Raw genomic sequence first — 24,733 nt, forward strand, 5'->3', positions numbered from 1 at the left:
CAGCCAAGACACTTCTTGCTCACACCAAGAGCAGGTGGAATCACTCAGCTGGGCTTGTCAGCTGCTTCAAGGTCTCACCATTCTCAGCCGTTCAGGGAGCTGCCGGTGTCCTCGAACTGGCAACCTTCTGATGTTATCTTCGGGCTAACGGAGGCTCTACCCTCTAGACCAGACCTCCCACCCATCATCACCAGTTACTTCTAGTGGTATTTCCAATAGGTGGACCATGCAGATTGGTACGGTGTGTGACAAATGTTGAGAAACACTGATTTAGACTGTCCTTTAAAAATGCTTCCAACTTTGATAAGATCTGCTGCCCTGAGGCAGCAGTTTTCAACCTTTTCCATCTTGCAGCACACAGACAAGGTGCTAAAATTGTCACTTTTTTGACAGTTGGCAACCGCACTGCTGATTGTGGGCTCACATCCCCCAGTGGCCCTGCTAATAAGTAACCGTCCCCCAAAGTCCTGCAGTGCGCCTTATAGACCAGCTGCAGCACAGTGGTTGAAGATCACTGCCCTAAGGCAGGGCTGGGTAAACCCTGGCCCGAGGGCCAGGTCCAGTGTTCAGCCAAATCCTTCCCTCCTGTGACCAGCACTTCCTGTTCCAGAGCTCTGTGAGGCTTCATGTCCCCCGATCAGGACGACGCAACGCTCCAGCCAGTCACATCTTTCTGGAAATCCAGGCTAAGGCTTTGATTCTATGCATGCTTTCCTTGAAGTAAGTCCCGTTGTTTCAGTGGGACTTCCTTCCAAGCAAACATACATAGAATTACAAACATAGTAAGGCTTTTGTGACTGGTGGAATTAAAAACATAATTTAACATGTTGCTTGAGTCTTTGAGCTACGAATTAAAACACATTATAGGATCAGATCCCAACGTTTCAGTTTCAACTGTGGGAAGAATTTTCAGGAGTTGTAAAGAATTTGTATCCTCTCATCTGTCAGTTGTCTACTGGCTTAACTGCCAGCTCCTGCTTGAAGTAGTAAAGGCATCTAACACCCTTTTGCCTGTTCATCAGTTGAAAGTGAAATGTTGGAACTAGATCCTATAATGCAGTAGTTCTCACATATTTAGCACCAGGACCCACTTTTTAGAATGAGAATCTGTCAGGACCCACCTGGTCTGTCACATTTCCTGAAATGCAGTCACATACCATGGTAGCATCAAGTCTAATATGTTAAAATAAAATATTGAAATGAATGGGGACCCACCTGAAATTGGCTTGTGACCCACCTAGTGGGTCCCAATCCACAGTTTGAGAAACACTGCTATAATGTGTTTTAATTTGTGATTTAAAGACTACAGCAACATGTCAAATTATTTTTAAATACATAGCATTGCGATGGGGGGCAGAGACCAGGTGACCACAGATTTCAGGGTGAACTAGAACTTGTGGAACCCCTCCGCCTCCTGCCCCCACCCATTGAGACTTGCCTAATTCCTAATTTTAGGTCTCTTTAGTGCCTAGCAAAGAGCTCTCTCTTTTCCCAGGCCTTTGGAAACTGTTTTTGAGCACATTTTTTTTCTTGGTGCATGTTTATGCTTTTGCTCTTTTGTTGATATTTGATCTGATAGTTTTTATACTTTTTAGCCGCTCTTGGAAGGGCAGAAATTAATAAATAACAGAAACAATGACAAACTCTCTCTCTCTCTCTCTCTCTCTCTCTCACATGTAGAGTGCTTTCCTCTGGGCTACAATTCCACCTCCTCTCAAGGCAATTATTTGGAGGCCATAAACCTCTCATTCAATGGTGAGTGTCAGAGTGCATGCCTGTGAGTTGCTTCTTCGTGGTGCGGTGTTGTGTGTCTTGGGAAATGTGCATAAGATGTGTGTTCCCGCACAAATGTTACCTACTGTCACAGAGTAGTTCAGGCTGGACCCTTTTCGTCTCACACCTCTAACGCCTTAGAAGGTTTGCTGACTTTAAGTTTGTCTTCGGGGAACCATTTTCATAGTGACAGATCTCCTGAAGAACCCTGGAGTGCTAGCAGCAGAATCTGTGTGCTGCCAAGAATTCTGGCCTGTTTCTAATTCAGCAGATGTGAGGTGCTGTTCTGGACCGGTTGAACCTCACGGTCGCCTCACACGAGCCAGGAGTGTGGCCTACAAGACCCCCAGTGGCCTCCTGAGGCCAAGTTTACAGGGAAGATCAGAAGATGGTAGCTCAGGTGTCCCTCAGAGAAGCTTTTCTTCAGGGTTGGCCTGAGCAGCTGCAGAGCCCCATTGGAAACATTTTTTGCCCACAGCATGTTCACAGCCCAGGTCTGTGGAATCTTAGAGATATCAATAAAATTTATTATAGACTCTCTATCTCTGAGGTAGAATGGAAAGCAACCAACCTGTGCGCTTGAAAAATGGATGTGAGTTAATGGACCAAATGGATCTTAGCACATTTTAATATAAAATTGCATACAAGACTAGACTAGATTGCCCTAACACAGGAGACCTTTAGGCTCAGGGCCCAGTTGGGAGCAGTTGGTCCAATTGGCAGTTGGCTTGAAGCTGGCCCTGTCTGCCATGACTTGATCTTGTCATTTGAGGAACCCCAGAGATCTCAGCACACCATTTTAAAAACCAAAAGGGCATTTCCAAGAGCCCTCTCCAGTGAATGAGCTGCCTCCTCTGACGTGACAGAGGGCAGGGCTGAGTGATGCTTTCTCCAGTCTCTCACCTGTGTGTGGAGTGAAAGTGTGCCTAGTCTGCCCACCCACCTGGTGTCCTTCCCCTACAGGCCGTTAATGTTGGGGGGAGGGTGACATTCCAACAAGGCCTGCATTGAACACAGTCTAGTGCCAGCAGGCTCATTTCATGCAGCCACTTTTTCCAGATCATATCCTGTAGGAGAAAACCACCAGGAGGGTGATAGTTCAGCAAGGAAATCAGGAGGACAGTGACTCGGGGGGCTTCGGTGCTCAGATCGAATTGAATTGTACATTCCGTTGTGCCCAACCCGTGGTGATTTCATGAGCTCAGATCAGGACCTCATAATGGTCATTTGGCAAGCTTACTCTGAGGCGTGCAGTGAAACGTTCTGTCTTGGGTGGTGTGTGGTGTTGTTGTCTGTCCCTGTGTCTCTATAGCAGTGCTTGGATGATAAATAACTATAATCAAAGTAATGATAAATCCCTCCTCCCATTTGTTATTACCCTTTGATTTTATTTATTGTTTTATATATTTTATACTTTTAGTTCTTGAATTGTAAGCTGCCTTGAGCATTTACTCCAGCATAGGAAAGGCGGGATATGAATCTTTTGAATGAATGAGTGTCATAAACAGGCCAGTCTTTAAATACCTGTCTTTCTTGAGAACAAATCCTCTTTTGAAAGGGATGTTCCTTCTAAGACCTTGCACCTCTTCCTGCTTTCTATCCATTTAGTGTTTGACAAGCATTACATCAACCGAAACTTTGACCGAACAGGGCAGATGTCTGTGGTCATCACCCCCGGGGTGGGGGTCTTTGAAGTGGACCGGCTCCTCATGATCTTAACCAAACAGCGCATGATAGATAATGGTAAGAGGGTCTTAGCAAACACTTGGCACTTTCTCTGTGTGTTTAGAACAACAAAGCAGAAGGCTCCAGTGCACATGGGGGGGGGGTCACTATGTTAGTCTGGCTCAGATTTCTTGGCACCTGGGATTAAGTGAGCCACTGGGCAGTGTGTGTGGCCACTAATGCCTCATCTCTCTCTCCTCCTCCCGTCGCCCTCTTTTGCTTCTCTTTTCAGGGATTGGGGTGGATTTGGTGTGCATGGGGGAGCAGCCCCTCCATGCAGTGCCCCTCTTTAAGGTAAGACGCCTTTTTCCCTGAGCGTGTTGCTCTTCCTTCTCCATACCTGCCTTTCCTGCCAGCCAAGTGTTGGGCTCTGCGCCTTGCACTGGCTGCCATCCACCCACCCATCCAATAAGACAAATGGATGCACGTCACACATCTGTGCAATTTCGTTTCCATAGTGCAGTTCTTTTCAAGGGACTGCTGTTTTTGATGAGGGCTTAAAGTGGAGAGGGAAATGAAATGTGAGGCAGGGCAGATACTGAGGATGGGAAAGTCTCCAGAAGCCTTGCACATTCCCATGCTGCCAATCCGCTTCCAAGCTTTATCCACTACTTGAAGGATTCAGAAACTGCAGAACCGGAGGCTCAAAATCTCTGGGCTGCCTGGGTCTGGTCCTGGAGTCCATGTGTGCAGGATGGGAGAGCCAGAGGGAGGGCTGGAGAGTTCTGGTGTCCAGTTTCCCTGCAACCACACATCTTATTAGCCTTGGGCCAGTCCTTCCCTCTCTCCCACCCTGACAAAGGTGTGAGAAGGGGAAGAAGGAACTCTATTTGCTCCCCCAAGCTCTGGGGAGGAAGGGTCCCCATGTCTTCATAAACGTGATGAAGAAACAGCCCTGACTGTTGAATCCTTACTCAAAGTCATGCTGTGTCTGTGTCTTAAATCTGTGGAACTCCTTGCCACAGGATGTGGTGATGGCATCTGACCTGGATGCCTTTCAAAGGGTGTTAGGTTTATGGAAGAAAAGTCCATTAAAGGTGTCAAACCATGATGGATATGCACAACCTCCTGGTTTTAGAAGTAAGCTGTAGTTGAATGCCAGATGCAAGGGAGTGGCAACAGGATGTAGGTCTCTTGTTGTCTTTGCACTCCCCGAGGCATCTGTGAGATACAGGAAGCTGAACTAGATGGCCCTTTGGTCTGATCCAGCAGGGCTCTCCTTATGTGTCTTTCTTCTTGTAGCTGCACAATCGTTGCAGTCCTGGAGATTCCCGCTTGGGTGATGACTACAATATCCCGCACTGGATAAACCACAGGTACTGGCCCAGCACCAGAAGCATCGCTGTGGGATTTTTCCTCAAGAAATGCCCCCTTTGGGGCTAAGTTTGTGGGGGCCCATCTCACTCTCTCAGGCTTTGCTTCTCAGGCACCAAACTAGGAATTAGCTCTGCCTGTTCTCCATCTCTAAAGCAGCCCTGGGCAGACTAGCCCTCCGCCACCCACACTCTCGCTCCCTGGTGACTGTGGGTTCCTCTGGGCTAAGCAAGCCCATGTTTCCAAGAAACCACAGAGCTGTGCTTGGTTTGCTCTGGTGTTTGATCACCTGCCTGCCCTTGACCCCCCCCCCCTCATCCGCCTGAGCTCAAACTACACCCGTAGCCACAGATGACCTCGAAGTTTGGCCAGAGACTGAACAGCGCCCAGTGCCAATAAGGAGGAGGCCCAGTTGTGCCCCGGCCTCCCTACCAAGAAGGAATTGCAGCATTTAGCCCTTTGGCCCTTTGTAGGGCACAATCAAGAAATATTCATGGGAAACAAAGGTGTGTTTTCTTGGGGGTTCTGCAAAGGAGCAGCCAACCAGAGAACTGAGCAGGTGCTTGTTAGCAGTCTTCCACGGGGACCAAGGCTGGCCTTAGGGGTTACTGGAACCAGGGCCGGCCTTTGGAGCTATGGGGCTGCATGCGGAACCACTTTTTGCAGGCCCTCAGGTTCATAGCCAAGGTCTGCAGAATTTTAGAGATATAAATAAAATTCACTGTTGAATTTATGTCTCTGGGGTAGAAGGGAAAGCAATCAAAATGTGTGCTTGAAAATGTGCATGTGAGTTAATGGACCAAATGGCTCTAAGTACATTTTAAGATAGCATTGCATACTTCATTTAGATTACTCTAGTGCTGGGCTCCCTTAGGCACGGGGCCCGGTTGGGAGCAACTGGTCCCAGCTGGCTTAAGGCTGGCCCTGACTGGGACCCATTCTGGATGCCACGTTTGTCCCTTATTATTCTTTTCCTTGTTTGTAAGAGGTTGCAAAGGATTCACAGTCCCTCACCCAGATTCAGCCTGGGTCTTAAGCAGGTCTTCAGCAAGTGCTACTTTTCAAACCAGCTGCAAACATTTCCCCATTCCTTAAACGTCTGTTGTTGTCTTTCCGCTTCCCTCTCTTTACTGCAGCTTCTACACCTCCAAAAGCCAGCTCCAGTGCAACAGCTTTACTCCCCGAATCAAGCTGGCAGCCCGGAAAGTAAGCAGACTGCCGACAAGCATTTTCCTTAGCTCTTCTTTCCCCCCATCTCCTCTGATTGGGGCAGAACTGTCACTGGAAGGGCGGTGGGACCAGCTGAAGTGCATCAAATGCTGCATCCTTGTACCTTGACAGCATATCAGCCACCTCCTCCACTCTCCCCTCCTTGCCCCCACTCTCAGGCTTGAACAAGGAAGAATGGAAGAGGCGGGGCAGAGAAGTGGGGTGCTCCAGCCCACTGCACTTCTTCTCTCTTTCCTTTTGAAGGAAGGAGCAGGGAGAGGAGGGTAGAAGGGGGCATTGCCCCCCCCAGCCAGCTGAGGCCCCTTTAGTGCACTGGGGAAGACCCTGGCTGAGGTGTGGAATGTGTAGAATGTGGGGTTTGCTTCTCTCAAGATGCAGTCATTAGAATGTTCTGATTACGGCCTTGTCCAATCAAGGCCACACTGGTTCTTCAACTTGCAGCTGGCTCTTGTGTGTGTGTGTTCAGCTGCCAGGTGAATTGTCAAAATCTCCTGTCATTTGCGGTGAGGGTGACATTTCCATAGTTCAAGCTAACGTCAATTTCTGATGCATTCTCTTTGTCTCCCTCCTTCTCCTTTGACGCCTCTGTTGTGTGGGTTCCAGCCACAGAGCGAAAAAGCAAAAAGTAGCCGGGATTCTTGTGAGTAAACCGTTCCACTTCCTTGACTTCCTTGCTGTTTTCCTTCAGAAACAGAATTTGCCAACTTCCTGTGGTCACATACTGAAAGAAACCTACAGTGGGTTTTTGGAGAGACAGAACATAAGAACATAAGAACAGCCCCACTGGATCAGGCCATAGGCCCATCTAGTCCAGCTTCCTGTATCTCACAGCGGCCCACCAAATGCCCCAGGGAGCACACCAGATAACAAGAGACCTCATCCTGGTGCGCTCCCTTGCATCTGGCATTCTGACTTAACCCATTCCTAAAATCAGGAGGTTGCGCATACACATCATGGCTTGTACCCCATAATGGATTTTTCCTCCAGAAACTCGTCCAATCCCCTTTTAAAGGCATCTAGGCTAGACGCCAGCACCACATCCTGTGGCAAGGAGTTCCACAGACCGACCACGCGCTGAGTAAAGAAATATTTTCTTTTGTCTGTCCTAACCCGCCCAACACTCAATTTTAGTGGATGTCCCCTGGTTCTGGTATTATGTGAGAGTGTAAAGAGCATCTCCCTATCCACTCTGTCCATCCCCTGCATAATTTTGTATGTCTCAATCATGTCCCCCCTCAAGCGTCTCTTTTCTAGGCTGAAGAGGCCCAAACTCCGTAGCCTTTCCTCATAAGGAAGGTGCCCCAGCCCCGTAATCATCTTAGTCGCTCTCTTTTGCACCTTTTCCATTTCTACTATGTCTTTTTTGAGATGCGGCGACCAGAACTGGACACAATACTCCAGGTGTGGCCTTACCATCGATTTGTACAACGGCATTATAATACTAACCGTTTTGTTCTCAATACCCTTCCTAATGATCCCAAGCATAGAATTGGCCTTCTTCACTGCCACCGCACATTGGGTCGACACTTTCATCGACCTGTCCACCACCACCCCAAGATCTCTCTCCTGATCTGTCACAGACAGCTCAGAACCCATCAGCCTATATCTAAAGTTTTGATTTTTTGCCCCAATGTGCATGACTTTACACTTACTGACATTGAAGCGCATCTGCCATTTTGCTGCCCATTCTGCCAGTCTGGAGAGATCCTTCTGGAGCTCCTCACAATCACTTCTGGTCTTTACCACTCGGAAAAGTTTGGTGTCGTCTGCAAACTTTGCCACTTCACTGCTCAACCCTGTCTCCAGGTCATTTATGAAGAGGTTGAAAAGCACCGGTCCCAGGACAGATCCTTGGGGCACACCGCTTTTCACCTCTCTCCATTGTGAAAATTGCCCATTGACACCCACTCTCTGCTTCCTGGCCTCCAACCAGTTCTCAATCCACGAGAGGACCTGTCCTCTAATTCCCTGACTGTGGAGTTTTTTCAGTAGCCTTTGGTGAGGGACCGTGTCAAACGCCTTCTGAAAGTCCAGATATATAATGTCCACGGGTTCTCCCGCATCCACATGCCTGTTGACCTTTTCAAAGAATTCTATAAGGTTGGTGAGGCAAGACTTACCCTTACAGAAGCCATGCTGACTCTCCCTCAGCAAGGCCTGTTCGTCTATGTGTTTTGAGATCCTATCTTTGATGAGGCATTCCACCATCTTACCCGGTATGGATGTTAGGCTGACCGGCCTATAGTTTCCCGGGTCCCCCCTCTTTCCCTTTTTAAAAATAGGCGTGACATTTGCTATCCTCCAATCTTCTGGCACTGTGGCCGTTTTGAGGGACAAGTTGCATACCTTAGTCAAGAGATCTGCAACTTCATTCTTCAATTCCTTAATAACCCTTGGGTGTATGCCATCAGGGCCCGGTGACTTATTGATCCTTAATTTATCAATGAGGTCTGAAACATCTTCTCTTTTAACCTCTATCTGACTTAACTCCTCGGTTAGGAGGGGCCGTTCGGGCAGCGGTATCTGCCCGAGGTCTTCTGCCGTGAAGACAGATGCAAAGAACTCATTTAATTTCTCTGCCATCTCTAAGTCTCCTTTTATCTCCCCTTTCCCTCCCTCACCATCCAGAGGGCCAACCGCTTCTCTGGCGGGTTTCCTGCTTCTAACATATTTGAAGAAGCTTTTATTATTCCCCTTAATGTTGCTGGCCATGCGTTCCTCATAGTCTCGCTTGGCCTCCCCTATCACCTTCTTACATTTCTTTTGCCACAGTTTATGTTCCTTTTTATTCTCTTCATTAGGGCAAGACTTCCATTTACGGAAGGAAGCTTCCTTGCCCTTCACAGCCTCTCTAACTTGGCTGGTTAGCCATGCGGGCACTCTCCTGGATTTAGTGGAACCCTTCTTTCTTTGCGGTATACACCTCTGCTGGGCCTCTATTACTGTTGTTTTAAGCAGCCTCCATGCACTCTGGAGAGACTGGACTCTTTTTACCCTCCCTTTCAACCTCCTTCTAACCAGCCTCCTCATTTGAGGGAAGTCCGCCCATCGGAAGTCAAGGGTTTTTGTTAGAGATTTGCCTGGTATTCTTCCCCCAACGTGCACGTCAAAACGGATCGCAGCATGATCACTGTTCCCCAATGGCTCAGTAACGTTTACATCTCTAACCAGGTCCTGCGTACCGCACAAAATTAAATCCAGAGTCACCTGTCCTCTGGTGGGCTCCGTGAATAGCTGATCTAAGCCACAGTCATTTAGCACGTCAAGAAATCCGGTTTCCTTATCGTGTCCAGAACACAAATTGACCCAGTCAATATGAGGATAATTGAAGTCCCCCATGATTACAACCCTGTCCTTCCTTGTCACCTCCCTGATCTGTTTCCTCATTTCAAGGTCCCCATCAGATTTCTGGTCTGGAGGACGATAGCACGCCCCCAGTATTACATTGCTGCACAAGCCTGGTAATTTAACCCACAGAGATTCTACGGTGGAGTCTGACCCACCTTCAATCTCTACTTTGCTGGATTCTATCCCTTCCTTAACATAAAGGGCCACCCCACCTCCAACACGCCCCTGCCTGTCCCTCCTGTAGAGTTTATAGCCCGGGATTGCGGTATCCCACTGATTCTCCGCATTCCACCAGGTTTCCGTTATGCCCACTATGTCAATATTTTCCCTTGTCACCAGACATTCCAGTTCTCCCACCTTTGCTCGTAGACTTCGGGCATTCGCATAAAAGCATTTATACACGGAATGCCCCAGGATGGGCTGCTTATTCACTCCTTTGTCCCCGCATCCTCTCATTGTGCCAAACCGTCTATCACATCCCATCACCCTACCCTTCCCAATTTCTTCTCCTACCCTGCCTTTGTCTTGTTGTTCTCTAACCTCCCCATCCTCATCCCATAGGGATGAAGAGTCCCGAACCGGATGCCCCTCGGCTCCTGTCGGCCTTCCCCCAGGGATCAGTTTAAAAGCTGCTCTGCCACCTTTTTAATGTTATGCGCCAGCAGTCTGGTTCCATTCTGGTTCAAATGGAGCCCGTCCCTCTTGTACAGGCCCCGCTTGTCCCAGAACGTTCCCCAGTGCCTAACGAATCTAAACCCCTCCTCCCTACACCACCGTCTCATCCACGCATTGAGACCCCTGATCTCCGCCTGCCTAGCTGGCCCTGCGCGTGGAACAGGTAGCACTTCAGAGAACGCTACCTTTGAGGTCCTGGCTTTCAGCTTCCTGCCTAAAAGCCTAAATTTGGCCTCCAGGACCTCCCAGCTACACTTGCCCACATCGTTGGTGCCGACATGCACCACAGCTGCTACCTCTCCCCCAGCACTGCCTACTAGCCTGTCTAGACGAGAAGTGATGTCCGCAACCTTCGCACCAGGCAGGCAAGTCACCATGCGGTCCTCACATCCGTCGCAAACCCCCCTCTCTATGTTTCTAATAATCGAATCCCCCACTACAAGAAGCCCCTGACCCCCCTCCCCGACCCCCCTCCCGCCGAGGGGGGGGCCCCCGACCCCCCTCCCGACCCCCCTCCCGCCGAGCCCCCTCCCATCCCGACAGGATGTTGTGGTGCAGGTGTTCCCAAACTGTGAGCCGTGGCTCCCTGGAGAGCTGTGGAAAACCAGCCAAGGGAGCCACGGGATCCTCATGAAAAGCCCACAGCCCTCGACAATGTATAGGATTATAGCCCTAATGGGGAGCCGCGGCCAATGGCCCAGTAGGTCAAGGGAGCTGCCTGTCAAAAAAGTTTGGGAACTGCTGGTGTAGTGGTTTGGGAGTTGGACATAGACCTGGAAAACCCAGGTTCAGATCCCCGTTCAGTCACAAAGCTTCCTGGGTGACCTTGGGCTCTCGTTGCCTCTCAGCCTGGCCTACTTCACAGGGTTGTTGTGAAGGAGGGGTGGAACCATGACCACCACCCTGAGCTCCTTGGAAGAGGGGCAGGATAAAAATGTGAAAAATATCTGACGCAGATGTGTTTTCTGGGGCCATTCTGACCATAGCCTTTTGCAGCATGGACATCAAGATGCAGTCTAAACAGGTGTGGATTTGAGGGCCAGTGGACAGGTTGTACACTTGTCAGGCAGGCCTCTGTTATTCGTTGGCATAAAAAGGAAGCCAAGAGTTTCCTTTGCTTTTATCCAACCTTTCCTACTAGGTGGCTGAGGGTGGGTGTGTGGTTCTTGCTTTCCTCCATTTTATCCCCACAATAACCCTGTGAGGGAGTTCAAGCTGAGAGATGGTGAGTGGTTCAACATGGCTTCTCACTTCCGCCATATATATATTGGCCAGTGTCATGATATGAAGCTTCCCCCCTTTAGTTTTGCTGGATTAACCTTCATAGGATGGCTTCACACCATCAATTGAGCCCAATGGTTCACGTACCTGTCTCCTCTGAAGGGCAGCAGCTCTCCAGAGTTCCTGGTGGGGAGAGAGAGAAAAGAGTCTTGTGTCCCAGAATGCATCATCTGTGTCCCAGATTTTAGAAATGGGCAATGTCAGAATGCCAGATGCAAGGGAGGGCACCAGGATGCAGATCTCATGTTATCTGGTGTGCTCGCTGGGGCATTTGGTGGGCCGCTGTGAGATGCAGGAAGCTGGACCAGATGGGCCTGATCCAGTGGGCCTGATCCAGTGGCCTGATCCAGTGGACCTGATGCAGTGGGGCTGTTCTTCTGTTCTTAATGCCTTTGTAATTGCAGACACTGGGTGGGACGGGACCTGGGGTCCTTCTGTGTGCAGAGCTTTGGCCTCTGGGCTGATTCAGCCTCTACTGAATTCTTTTTTCTGGACAAGGACCTGTGATGAGATGCATGCTGTGGCTGGTTTTTGAGGTTGGGTAGCTCATCCGCCTTCAGTCACAGCTGTGAATACAATGAGCCCCCTTTATCTGCTGACTCAGTATCCACAAATTTGAATATTTGTATGTGGCCTTCCCATGCCTCAGAAGGGCTTCTTCTGAAATACTTCTGAAAGGCACTTTTGGTTTGCTGGCATTCCCCCCCCCCCCCCCGCGTATTTGATTATCCATTGAATCTGGTATCTGTGGGGTCCTGGAATGGATTCTCTGCAGATGCTGAGTGTCTATTTTGTCTTTCTGCTTAGTCAGGCTGATGAGTCAGCTTTCACTTTTCCACATGTGGGCTTCTTGTCCTTAGTCTCTGCTCTCTAAGGGGGGAGCTGGAGACTTTGCAGGTACCCCCAGAGCTTAGGGCTGGCCTCTTAAGACACCCTGGCATTAACGCTGCCTTCTTGTGTTCCAGCGCTGGGGGCTCCTAAGGACACAGAGAATGCGCTCCCCATCCAAGTGGATTATGACGGGTACGATGCCCAAGTCTTCCGCCTGCCTGGCCCATCCAGAGCGCAGCGCTGCACCACCTTCAGGTAAAGGAACCTGTGAGGGGAAATGAGCCAAACACCGCTCTATTCATGTTGTGGTCACACACTGTGATTGATTTAGATGGGCTGTATTGTGTTTCTCCCCCACCCCCCTTTTATCTTCACAACAACCCTGTAAGGTGGGTGAGGCTGAGAAAGAGAGTGAGTGACTAGCCCCACCGGCTCACTCCAGAAACCTCTTGGAGGAGCACGACTTGAATCTGGGCCTCCCCACTCCTCCCACACTTGTGAATTGCTTTGCTGCATTGCATTTGTCTTGGCTTGGCTTTTCTGTGTCTTCTCTGCCTGGATCTACCACCTAAAACACTAGAAGAAATGTTTCTAAAATTAAAACATATTTATGTACAGAATATATTGTGGAACTCGGGATGTAAGTAGACCCCTGCTTTACGATGTTAATCCAGTCCATTGTACAGGTGTGCCCCAGTATCTGTGGGGGTTCTGTTCCAGACCCCACCCCCCCAGATACCAGGGATGCCCTTTTTAAAAGATAGTGAAGGAAAACATTTAAAATAACTTTGTTTGCTTTGCGCAATTAATCCGCTGCACGCGTTCCAGCTGCCTGCAACCTCTTTCTGGTTGCTCCGAGGCTTCTCCTTTCCCCCAGAATGCATCGTGACCAGGAAGAGAATTCATCACAGTGCATTCGGGGGGGACTTTGGGGGAAAGGAAGAGCCTCAGAGCAAGCAGGAGGAGGCTGCAGGCAACTTGGAAAGCTGCCTGAAGGCCTGGAAATGCAGTGCTGTTTCTGTGCTATGGCAGGTAGAACTATTTTTGGCCGTTTGCTTTACTTCCAGTATCTTTTTAAAGGACACCCCAGTATCCGCAGAACCGCGGTTGAGTAAAACTGCAGGTAGTGCCAGTATTGTGAAAATATTGTAGTGTAAACCCAATAATGCAGTGGTTCTCACACATAGCACCAGGACCCACTTTTTAGAATGAAAATGTCAGGACCCACCGGAAGTGATGTCATGTCCAGAAGTGATATCATCAAGCAGGAAAATTTTCAACAATCTTAGGCTGCACTCCTATCCGCACTTACCCAGGAGTAACCCCATTAACTATCATTGTCAAAAGCATATACATAGTAGCCTGTTAAAAGTACAGATCTGTAACATTTTCCCAAATACAGTCACGTACCAAGGTAGCATCAAGTCTAATACATTAAAAATACAATATTGAAATGAATGGGGACCCACCTGAAATTGGCTCACAATCCGCCTAGTGGGTCCTGAACCACAGTTTGAGAAACACTGCAAAAATGGATTGTCTTTTGCTATTTTGTTCCAAGGTCTCAAACGCTGAAATTTCAGCCACAGAATTAACCTATTTCCCTCTCTATTTCAAAGGTGCCTACTGCATTCTTTAGGGGACCATGGTTGTCAGTTTCGGTTACAGTGTTGGAATTCTAAAACAGAAATTACAAGGCTGTATCCTTCCCTCAATATGCACAGCCTTGTTTGCAAACACTTCTGCCAGCTCTGATGCCACATAGAAGGCTTGAGTTTGCGTCGGCCTTTGCATTGGCTGTATCCTTCCTGCCGTACAGACAGCCATGAGGTTAAAAATGCCGCAATTAGCTGCAAACACTTGCATTTACATCACTGATTGGCTCATCCCATGAGGTCCACTTGGCAGCAACTGTGACCCTATTGTAAAGTAAATAACCGATCCTATAGTGAACCTTGTTTTAGTATGGAAACTCCATTGTAAAGTGGACCCCCCCACTTTACAACGGATCCACTGTATGTATTTACGTCTGAGTAAAGCCAGGAGCTTGGAGGAAAACCAGGAAGTTAATGAACCTTATGAATCAATGGGGTTGCCACCTCCCTTTGAAGCAGTTGCAGTCAGGGCACCCGCAGCCTGACGGAGCACCTTTTCCCACATTCCTCCCAACAGGTCCATGCGGGAGCGAGAGAGTCGCACCCGGAAGAGCTCCAGCTCCTACGATGTCTCCTGCAGCCCTTCCCTGCAGAGCCGCACTCTGCCCCAGGAGGAGGTGCGGAGCCAGGCATCGGACGACAGCTCCCTGGGCAAGATCTCCAACATCCTGATGATCCCACGGCCTCACCTGCACCAGTACGAAGTCAGCAGCTCCTTGGGCTACACCAGCACTCGAGGTCAGGCAGGGAAATGGCCAGAGGGAGTGGGGCTGGGCTGGGCTGGGCTGGCGGGCTGCCAGTACGTTACAACCTAAACTTGTTTTGCTTTTTCCCCCTGAAAAGTAGTTGTAAGGTTCTCTCTGTGAAGGTTTTGGGGTTGGGCTGGTTCTAGCCCCCAGGGAGGCCTCAGATTGGCTTGGGGGGGTTCCAGCACCCTTGCCCTCCTCCCTAGCACAGCTGCCACTCTTGACTCAGGAGCAGGGGCTGTTCACCTCACAGCCTCCTGCTTCGCTCTGGCTGCCTCTCATCCCTGGCCTCCCTGCTTTATGGAGCAAGCCCGCCCCCTTTGGCCCTCCCCTTCCTCCAGGTGGGGCAGAAAAGGCACTTCCCTCTGCAGTGCCTGCTTCCCTCCTTGTTAGCTGTTGGTCCTACCAGTCTCCTTTACCGGACTGTGGTGAGCCATCTCTCTTTGCCCCCTCCCTTAAGGCTAGAGAAGCCTCCCAACCTCGGGCCTCTGTGCCTGGGCCTCTGCTGAGGGTGCCTGCTGCCTCCGTCGCAGCGGCCTGATGTCATCCTCAGGCGACTCTCTCGGGCGGTCAGGGTTCACACTGCTGGAGGAGCCTGTCTCCGTGGCCAAGCGGAGGCGCAGGGAGGGTGACCACCTCTCCGCTGAGGACCTCGCTCCAGGGTCATTCGGGGACCAGGGCACCCGAGGGGCCTCAACACAGTAAAGCCCTTCAGTCCAGTAGGATTCTTAGGGCAGTTCACGGTACAGGGGGGTCTGCGGATCTGGTATCCGTGGATCCGGTTAACGTCTGCTCCCTGTTAACCTCAGTCTAGTTTTTTCAAGCATCAGCCTGAGTTTCGCTGTAAGCTTGAATGCTTATAGCAACCCTGTAAAGGAAGACCATTTTCACTGGGACAAGTCTTCAAAGCACATTAATGGGCATGGGGTTAGGGGGCAGTGGAGACAGGCATCCCCCATATCTGTGGGGGATCTGTGGATCTGATCCCCATGAATACATGGAAACACCTGTATAATTTAAGACCCTGTAACATTAAAATTAAAACTATAAAATGGTAAAGGCCCAGTAAAGCAGCTCAGCGCATAAAACAAAAGGCCCCCAGCCTAGGGTAGACGTAAAGGGCCTTTTGCTTGTTGTTGGGAAGAGATCAGACCCAGTGCCAGGGGAGCTTCCTTGGAAAGAGAACTCCAAAGCTGTGGTCCCACCACTTAAAGTTCAGAAAAAGGCCAGTCAGGAAGATCTCTGCACATGGGATGGGCACAGGTGGAAGAAGGCACGCATGGGGGAGCTTGTGCCTTCCCCAGTCCGCCGGAGCTGCTTCCCTCTTGCTTTCCTCCTGCTGCTCTTTTCCCTCTTCCCTTTCCTGCTGCTCCTCCCCTTTTCCCAGTATAGTGCTTCTGAAGGTGTGACCCCCCCCCCAAATCCGCACCTCAGTCGTTGATCTTCAGCTCTGACCTTTGCTGTTCCTGGTCAGCCCCACAGCAGTGGCTCCCCTCCAGCCTGCTCACTGCCTCTGCTTGTTACCGTTTCCCTTGTTTCTGACTTATCCCAAATGTCCTTGTCCTCTTTAGCTCATCTGCAGATTTTAGCGCCTGCCACTCTTGTTCTCCTTCCCTGCCCTGGTTATTGAATTGGGCAAAGGGATTGTCTTCGCCTGGGAGCCCCTGGGGAGCCCCCATTTATAGCTGCTTACCAGGGAGGGACTTGCAGAGGCTTATGGGGCTGTTCCTTTAATAATCTCCCAGAGGCTCAGCATAGTCCAGCGTTCAGTGGGAAGTGAGTTCTGGGTCTTGGGAGAGCTGTGTTCCAGTCTCAGCCCTTCCAAGAATGTGCTAAGGGGGCCTTGGATGGGCACTTTTCTCTGCTCCCCACCTTTGCAGAGACGGCTCTGACGCAGCTCTCCCTCAGTCCAAATCACACTGACAACCTCATGGGGGTTGTTTTGAAGACTGTATGTCTGGAGGCCTGGGGAGCCGGATCTTCAGTCCAGTGATTTTTTTGTAATTCTGCCTTCCTATAAAATGCTCAGGCTGGCTGACCAGCAGCAAAGCATACAGTAAAAATAGTTTCAGTCCAGTGTGGAAGAGCTGCAGCGATGGCAACACGGGGAGCTACCCTATAAAACAAGTGATTTTTCAACCTTTTTTGTGTCACGGCACACTGACAACATACTACAATTGTCAAAAATGTACCTTGACAGTTGACACAGCACACCATGCTGTTGGTGGGGGGCTCAAAACCCATAATGGTCCTATCAATAAATGACCCTCCCCCAAACTTCCACGGCACTCCTGTGGACAATTCGCGGCACACTAGTGTGCCACAGCATAGTGGTTAAAAATGGCTGCTCTAAAACAATTCAGAAATTGCAATTAGTGCAGAATGCGGCAGCTTGAATGGTTACGGGGGGCTAGGCCAGTGTTTCTCAAACTGTGAGTCAGGACCCACTAGCTGGGTTGCGAGTCAATTTCAGGTGGGTCCCCATTCATTTCAATATTTTATTTATAGACTTGATGCTATCATAGTATGTGACTGCATTAGGGAAATGTGACAGACCTGTATTTTTAACAAGCTGCTATGTATATTTTTAACAATAATAGTCAATGGGACTTACTCCTGGGTAGGTGCGGGCAGGATTGCAGCCTAAGATTGTTATACATGTTGATGATGCCACTTCTGGTCATGACATCACTTCCAGTGGGTCTTGACAGATTCTAATTCTAAAAAGTGGGTCCCAGTGCTAAATGTGTGAGTACCACTGGGCTAGACAATACGTCCTGCCTGGACCACTGCGTTGGCAGCTACACTGGCTACCCATCTGCTTCCAGTCCCAGTTCAAAGTGCTAGTGATGATGATCACTCTCTCTCCATGATCTGGAGATCCTGGATGGCTCTTCATGATCTGGGTCCAGGCTATCTGAAGGACCACCTCCTTCCATGCACTCCAGCCGGTTCTCTTAGACCATCTGAGGGAGCTCTTCTACAAGTACCATCTCTCTCCCAAGTGAGAGGGGTGGCAGCGCGAGGACAAGTCTTCTCTGCAGCTCGAGGGCAAGCCTTCTCCACCACAATGATGGAACTCCCTTCCTTGGGAACTGAGAACTACTCCCTCTCTCATCACTTTTTGGCAAGGGCTCAAACACACCTGGTTCATCTGGCATTTGGTTGCTGAGTGAATATTTACCCTCTGGGCCTCTGAAATACAGATGTGATTTGAAAACTTCCCTGGTCTAATTTGTTTCCCATTGGCCCAATGATATTTCTTAGATTTTACTCTATTTTGATTTAAGTTTTAATATGAAATGTTTAAATTAATGTTTTTTAATGCCTTGTTTGATGTTTTGACCTGTTGTGATACTTTGTCCTTGATTATAAAGCTTTATAAGCCACCATTTGCTTTGGCATAGGAAAGATGGGATATAAATTGCTTAAATAAAAATTAAATAAAAATAAACATCTTGGTTTAAAAAAATAACCCAGGCCTGCAAAACTGACAGTCAGAAAAATGTATTTCAAAATTTATTTGGTTGCCGATTCCAAACATGGCATCAGTTTTTCCCTGTCGTGTCCAGTTTAGCAGATGCGGCATAACCTCATTAGTGGATGGTTCAAGCAGCTTCCTTGTGAGGAAGGCGTGGAAGCAGCTTCATTACAAGAAAGCCGCTTGAACCAATCACTAATGAGGCTATCTTTGAAACTAGAAGTGATATGGCAAAACCAATGCCGTGTTTAGAATTAGCGTCCCAAATATACCAGGTGTAAGTCTGACTTTTAAGACAGCAAAAAGTGTGTTGGCCAGAGCCAGCCCAAGACTTCCTGTTGCCTCAGTCCGCTTGCCAAATACTACTCCCCCCTTACCTGGCGATGCACCAGCCTCTACTGTTCCCTCCCTTGATTGGCGAAGGAAGAGGGGAACAGAGCGGAAGAGTGGAGGACTAGAGTGTCCTCCTCTCTGGCCCCCTCCTCCTTTTCCAATCCAGGAGGTCGGAAGAATGAAAAGAGCAGCAGAGATGAGGTGTGAGTAGAGGTGGGCACCCCCACCAATTCACTGCCAGCCTGTCAAGAGAGCAAGCAGCAGTGGTGCCAGGCAAGCTTCTCTAGCCAGAGGACTCTTTTCTCTGGGTGAAGCAACCAGAAAGGCCCCACTCTGTTATATACATCCAATGGTGGGGCACCCAGGAGAATCACGCTGGCTTTGACTGAGGGAGGCGAGCTGAGGCCAGGGGCATAGCTGGCCCCTCTGGCACCTGGGGGCAATGACTTGTGATGTCATCCCCGTGTGCCTGACCTGGAAGCGGTTGTGGTGACATGACGCCGCCACCAGTGACTTCTGGGTAACAGGAGTGGTTGCAAGCTGCTCTCTGCGACCAACTGCTTTTTTTCCCTCTCAACAAGTGGGGGGAGGGGGAAGCCATCAGCTGCTCAGAGCAGTGTGCAGCTACTCCGAGGGCCTCCAGCTTGACATCCCCAGGCATGGTGCCCAGTGTCATGACCACCCCGGCCCTGCCTGAGCTAAGCTACTGCGCAACTGTCAAGCCCAGGACCCTGAACTGATCCCAGTAACTAACTGGGCACCCAGTGTAGATGATAAAAGGTGGGGAAAAGAGGAACACACTCATGCGGGACATGTTCTGCTGTGCGACTCTCCTAAGAGCGTCACTGGAGTGGACCAATGCTGCACAAGAGCACCAAGGTGGGCCCCCCGGCTCCCAGCGTCCAGCCTCCCCTCCAGTGTCTCCTTGTCTCATAGCAGAACAGGCCTTGTCTGTGGTCAAGGGGGATCCCATTAATACAGAGCCGCCTCTTGCAGATGCCCTTGAGAACATGCTGGAGCCTCCACAGCGCGACTCCAGTGCACCCGGAAGGTTCCACGTCGGCAGCGCTGAGTCGATGCTGCACATCCGCCCTGGGGGTTACACACCGCAGCGGGCCCTCATCAACCCCTTCGCCCCATCTCGGATGCCGATGAAGCTCACCTCCAACCGGAGGCGCTGGATGCACACATTTCCTGTGGGTAAGGTGGTGCTGTTCTTGGTCTCCATGGGGCGTCCATGGGTCCTTGCCTGCTCCCTGATGCCCATTTGGGCCTTTGTTTCTCTTTCGATATGCAGCCCTGTCTTGCTTTGGTGCTTCCACAATCCTGACCTTTTTCTCACTCATTGTAGGGGGAACAGGGCTTACTCTTCATCTCACCTGGGGCCTGTCGCTCAGGTGCACGGTGGGTGTGTCCCAGGCTCAGTCCATCAGTAATGGGGTCTTGGAGAGTTGGGTCAAGATATACCTCTGTCTGCCTGAAGCCTTGGAAAGTAGATAAGGTGGATTGCAGGAAGGGGGGGGGAAATCCCCTTTTGGATAATGTAAGAGGCTACCTGGTCAAGCTGAGGCCTGGGGCCAAAACCTATTAGGGTCCTGCCCAGCTGGACAGACTCCCTGAACTGGTGGCAGGCATCGGGGGGGGGGGGCAGGTAGGATGTGCCCTTTGAAAAACAGCACATTGGGCTCAGTGGGGCATTGCTTGCTTCTTCCTCTTGAAGCAGTGGGCTTTGTTTCGAACAGTGCAATCCTGTATAGGTTGACTCAGAGGGAATTCTGTGATCAGTGACGCTTAGTCATTGTGCTTAGGTTTGCAGCCTAAGTTTCTTTTGGGGAAAAAATGGCTTCCCCTTTCTTCCTTGGAGCAGACAGGCAGACTAGAAAGTCAAAAAAACAAAGTATTGAACATACGCCATGGCATCCACTTGTCCTGCAAGCAAAAGATCCTTGCGCTGAGAGTGGGCTGTCATTGCCTGGCTTCTCTTTTGTTTTGCAGAATTAGCAGGAGAAATTGCACTCAGGTGCAGCTCAGGTGCAAACAAAGCCATGTTGAGCAAGCCTGTCTCCAGGCGGATGAGAAGAGTGCAGGGAAGTGTGATTGTGGGGCTAAGATTGTGCCAAAGCTTGTAGCCCTTCAAGCTGAGGTGTGGACTGATAGCAGGGAATGTTGTGGCCAGGCATGAGGTGCTGCCTCTTTGTGCAAGAGTGTGTGAAAGAGCTGGTCTGCAGGCTCCCTGGATGGGGCCTAGGTACGATGGCAGTGTGACCTGGAATGTCACCTGATGCCACCTCTGGTCTTTCACCTCTGTGCTCGAAAAAAAATCCCCAAACTCTGACTGTGCTCCTTGCATGCTGCTGTCACACCTGCAAGTGCGGGACTTCCAGTTTCATTTACAGGGACAGGAAATTCAGTGTAAATGAAAGCGGACATCCCACACTTCCGGGTGTGACAGCAGCATGCGAGGAGCACAGTAATGAGGGGCAGTATCTGCTTTGCACTCAAGTGAGCGGGAAGCAGATGATTGCGGCTTGCATTGGTGGTGGGTTGGATGGAGGAGTGGCAGTAGACTCAGAGTGAAAAGGCACCCTGAATCCACTGTCCCCATAGACACCTTGCAACCTGTTGCTGATGCAACCCGCATCGGGGGCCTCATGGATGGGCCGGCCATGGGAGGGGCTTTGCGGTGAACAGAGAAGCCACCCAAGGAGGGCAGACAGGTTGATGACACTCACAATGTGTGCCTGTGCAGGTCCTTCTGGAGAAGCCATTCAGATCCACCACCAGACCCGTCAGAACATGGCTGAGATGCAGGGCAGCGGGCAGAGGGACTGGACTCACTCCTCGGCTGAGCTGCTGGAGTTGGCCTACCACGAGGCAACAGGGAGGTGAGGCTGTCCAGAAAGGGGTGTGCCTGGACTTCACCAGACGGGCTTCCACGCAACTCTTAACAGCCACAGCAAGAGTGTGACCCTGCCCATGACAAAGCCATTCACAATCCAGAACTCTTTCCCTTGAAAGAAGTTGAACAGCCACCAGACGCAAAGAGCACTGCTGCTGCTGTGTCCTCTCTGACGCTGCGGGCAGCTTTCCAGAGCCTGGAGATTTTGTCACTTGCTCAGCAGAGCGTCTGGCAAATGCTCTTCCTAGGGTTGTGGGATGATGGGATGCTGATGTGGAATCGAACAGATGCTTAGAACAGACAGGACAGTGCATCAAAACCTCAAGCTGCTTCAAGCCTAGTGATTGGAGGGAGGGGGAGATGGATCCATTTTGACTAGTAAGTCCATCATTGTCCTTTGCTTTCGTTTTTGCATGGTCTTTGTTATTCTAGATGGAGTGTGTTTTCTCCTAGATGAGCTTGCCCACTTGTTAAGATCTCCCACGGAGTCCGTGTTCCATGCTCTGCCCACTTCAAACAGGCAATGGGTGACATGGGGCAGGCCTTTTCAGCAGCAGGACTCAGGCTGTCGAACTGCTCATAAGAACAGCCCCACTGGATCAGGCCATAGACTCATCTAGTCCAGCTTCCTGTATCTCAAAGCGGCCCACCAAATGCCCCAGGGAGCACACCAGATAACAGGAGACCTCATCCTGGTGCCCTCCCTTGCATCTGGCATTCGGACATAACCCATTTCTAAAATCAGGAGGTTGCGCATACACTTCATGGCTTGTACCCCATAATGGATTTTTCCTCCAGAAACTTGTCCAACCCCCTTTCAAAGGCGTCTAGACTAGACGCCAGCACCACATCCTGTGGCAAGGAGTTCCACAGACCGACCACACGCTGAGTAAAGAAATATTTTCTTTTGTCTGTCCTAACCCGCCCAACACTCAATTTGAGTGGATGTCCCCTGGTTCTGGTGTTATGTGAGAGTGTAAAGAGCATCTCTCTATCCACTTTATCCTTCCCATGCATAATTTTGTGTGTCTCAATCATGCCCCCCCTCAGGCGTCTTTTTTCTAGGCTGAAGAGCCCAAACGCCATAGCCTTTCCTCATAAGGAAGGTGCCCAAGCCCAGCAATCATCTTAGTCGCTCTCCTTTGCACCTTTTCCATTTCCACTATGTCCTTTTTGAGATGCGGCGACCAGAACTGGACACAATACTCCAGGTGTGGCCTTACCATCGATTTGTACAACGGCATTATAATATTAGCCGTTTTGTTCTCAATACCTTTTCTAATGATCCCAGGCACAGAATTGGCCTTCTTCACTGCCGCCGCACATTGGGTCGACACTTTCATCGAGCTGTTCACCACCACCCCCAGATCTTTCTCCTGATCTGTCACAGACAGCCCAGAACCCATTAGCCTATATATGAAGTTTTGATTTTTTTGCCCCAATGTGCATGACTTTACACTTACTGACATTGAAGCGCATCTGCCATTTTGCTGTCCATTTTGCCAGTTTGGAGAGATCCTTTTGGAGCTCCTCACAATCACTTCTGGTCTTCACCACTCAGAAAAGTTTTGTGTCGTCTGCAAACTTAGCCACCTCACTGCTCAACCCTGTGTCCTGGTCATTTATGAAGAGGTTGATAAGCACGGGTCCCAGGACAGATCCTTGGGGCACACCGCTTTTCACCTCTCTCCGTTGTGAAAATTGCCCATCGACACCCACTCTATGTTTCCTGGTCTTCAACCAGGTCTCAATCCATGAGAGGACCTGTCCTCTAATTCCCTGACTGTGGAGTTTTTTTAGTAGCCTTTGGTGAGGGACCGTGTCGAACACCTTCTGAAAGTCCAGATATATAATGACCATGGGTTCTCCCGCATCCACATGCCTGTTGACCTTTTCAAAGAATTCTATAAGGTTTGTGAGGCAAGACTTACCCTTACAGAAGCCATGCTGACTCTCCCTCAGCAAGGCCTGTTCATCTATGTGTTTTGAGATCCTATCTTTGATGAGACATTCCACCATCTTACCCGGTATAGATGTTAGGCTGACCGGCCTATAGTTTCCCGGGTCCCCCCTCTTTCCCTTTTTAAAGATAGGCGTGACATTTGCTATCCTCCAATCTTCTGGCGCCGTGGCTGTTTTGAGGGATAAGTTGCATATTTTAGTCAAGAGATTTGCAACTTCATTCTTCAATTCCTTAATAACTCTTGGGTGGATGCCATCAGGGCCCGGTGACTTATTGATCTTTAATTTATCAATGAGGTCTGAAATATCTTCTCTTTTAACCTCTATCTGACTGAATTCCTCGGTCAGAAGGGGCCTTTCGGGCAGCGGTATCTGCCCGAGGTCTTCTGCCGTGAAGACAGATGCAAAGAACTCATTTAATTTCTCTGCCATCTCTAAGTCTCCTTTTATCTCCCCTTTCCCACCCTCACCATCCAGAGGGCCAACCGCTTCTCTGGCAGGTTTCCTGCTTCTAACATATTTGAAGAAGCTTTTATTATTCCCCTTAATGTTGCTGGCCATGCGTTCCTCATAGTCTCTCTTGGCCTCCCGTATCACCTTCTTACATTTCTTTTGCCACAGTTTCCTTTTTATTCTCCTCATTAGTGCAAGACTTCCATTTACAGAAGGAAGCTTCCTTGCCCATTATAGCCTCTCTAACTTGGCTCGTTAGCCATGAGGGCACCCTCCTGGATTTAGTGGAGCCCTTCTTTCTTTGTGGTATACACTTCTGCTGGGCCTCTTTTACTGTTGTTTTAAGCAACCTCCACACACTCTGGAGAGATTGGACTCTTTTTACCTTTCCTTTCAACCTCCTTCTAACCAGCCTCCCCATTTGAGGGAAGTCCGCCCGTCGGAAGTCAAGGGTTTTTGTGAGACATTTGCCCGCTATTCTTCCCCTGACGTGCATGTCGAAATGGATCACAGCATGATCACTGTTCCCCAATGGCTCCGTAACACTGACATCTCTAACCAGGTTCTGTGTACCACACAATATTAAATCCAGTGTCACCAGTCCTCTGGTGGGCTCCATGACTAACTGCTCTAAGGCACAGTCATTTAGCATGTCAAGGAATCTGGTCTCCTTTTCGTGACCAGAACACAAATTGACCCAGTCAGTATGAGGATAATTGAAGTTCCCCATGATTACATCCCTGTCCCTCCTTGTCACCTCCCTGATCTATTTCCTCATTTCAAGGTCCCCTTCAGATTTCTGGTCTGGAGGACGATAGTACGCCCCCAGTATTACATCGCTCCTCAGGCCTGGTAATTTAGCCCACAGAGATTCTACGGTGGAGTCGGACCCACCTTCAATCTCTACTTTGCTGGATTCTATCCATTCCTTAACATAAACGGCCACCCCACCTCCAACACGCCTCCTGTCCCTCCTCCTGTCCCTCCTGTAGAGTTTATAGCCCGGGATTGCAGTATCCCACTGATT

At 49.8% G+C, this 24,733-nt stretch overlaps 1 protein-coding gene across 2 annotated transcripts in view; it reads left to right on the forward strand.

The window, feature by feature from the left end:
* DEPDC5 (DEP domain containing 5, GATOR1 subcomplex subunit) overlaps positions 1-24,733 on the forward strand; it is a 64,368-nt gene that overhangs the window by 13,860 nt on the left and 25,775 nt on the right. For both annotated transcript variants that reach the window (XM_066610033.1, XM_066610034.1), the window contains exons 15-24: positions 1,681-1,755; positions 3,382-3,516; positions 3,731-3,792; positions 4,741-4,814; positions 5,949-6,018; positions 6,646-6,682; positions 12,312-12,432; positions 14,350-14,570; positions 19,389-19,592; positions 21,142-21,277. In XM_066610033.1, coding sequence (XP_066466130.1) covers positions 1,681-1,755; positions 3,382-3,516; positions 3,731-3,792; positions 4,741-4,814; positions 5,949-6,018; positions 6,646-6,682; positions 12,312-12,432; positions 14,350-14,570; positions 19,389-19,592; positions 21,142-21,277 — 1,135 coding nt within the window. The remainder of the gene's footprint in view (positions 1-1,680; positions 1,756-3,381; positions 3,517-3,730; positions 3,793-4,740; positions 4,815-5,948; positions 6,019-6,645; positions 6,683-12,311; positions 12,433-14,349; positions 14,571-19,388; positions 19,593-21,141; positions 21,278-24,733) is intronic.

This window comes from Tiliqua scincoides, chromosome 14 (assembly GCF_035046505.1).
Source record: "Tiliqua scincoides isolate rTilSci1 chromosome 14, rTilSci1.hap2, whole genome shotgun sequence".
NCBI lineage: Eukaryota > Metazoa > Chordata > Lepidosauria > Squamata > Scincidae > Tiliqua > Tiliqua scincoides.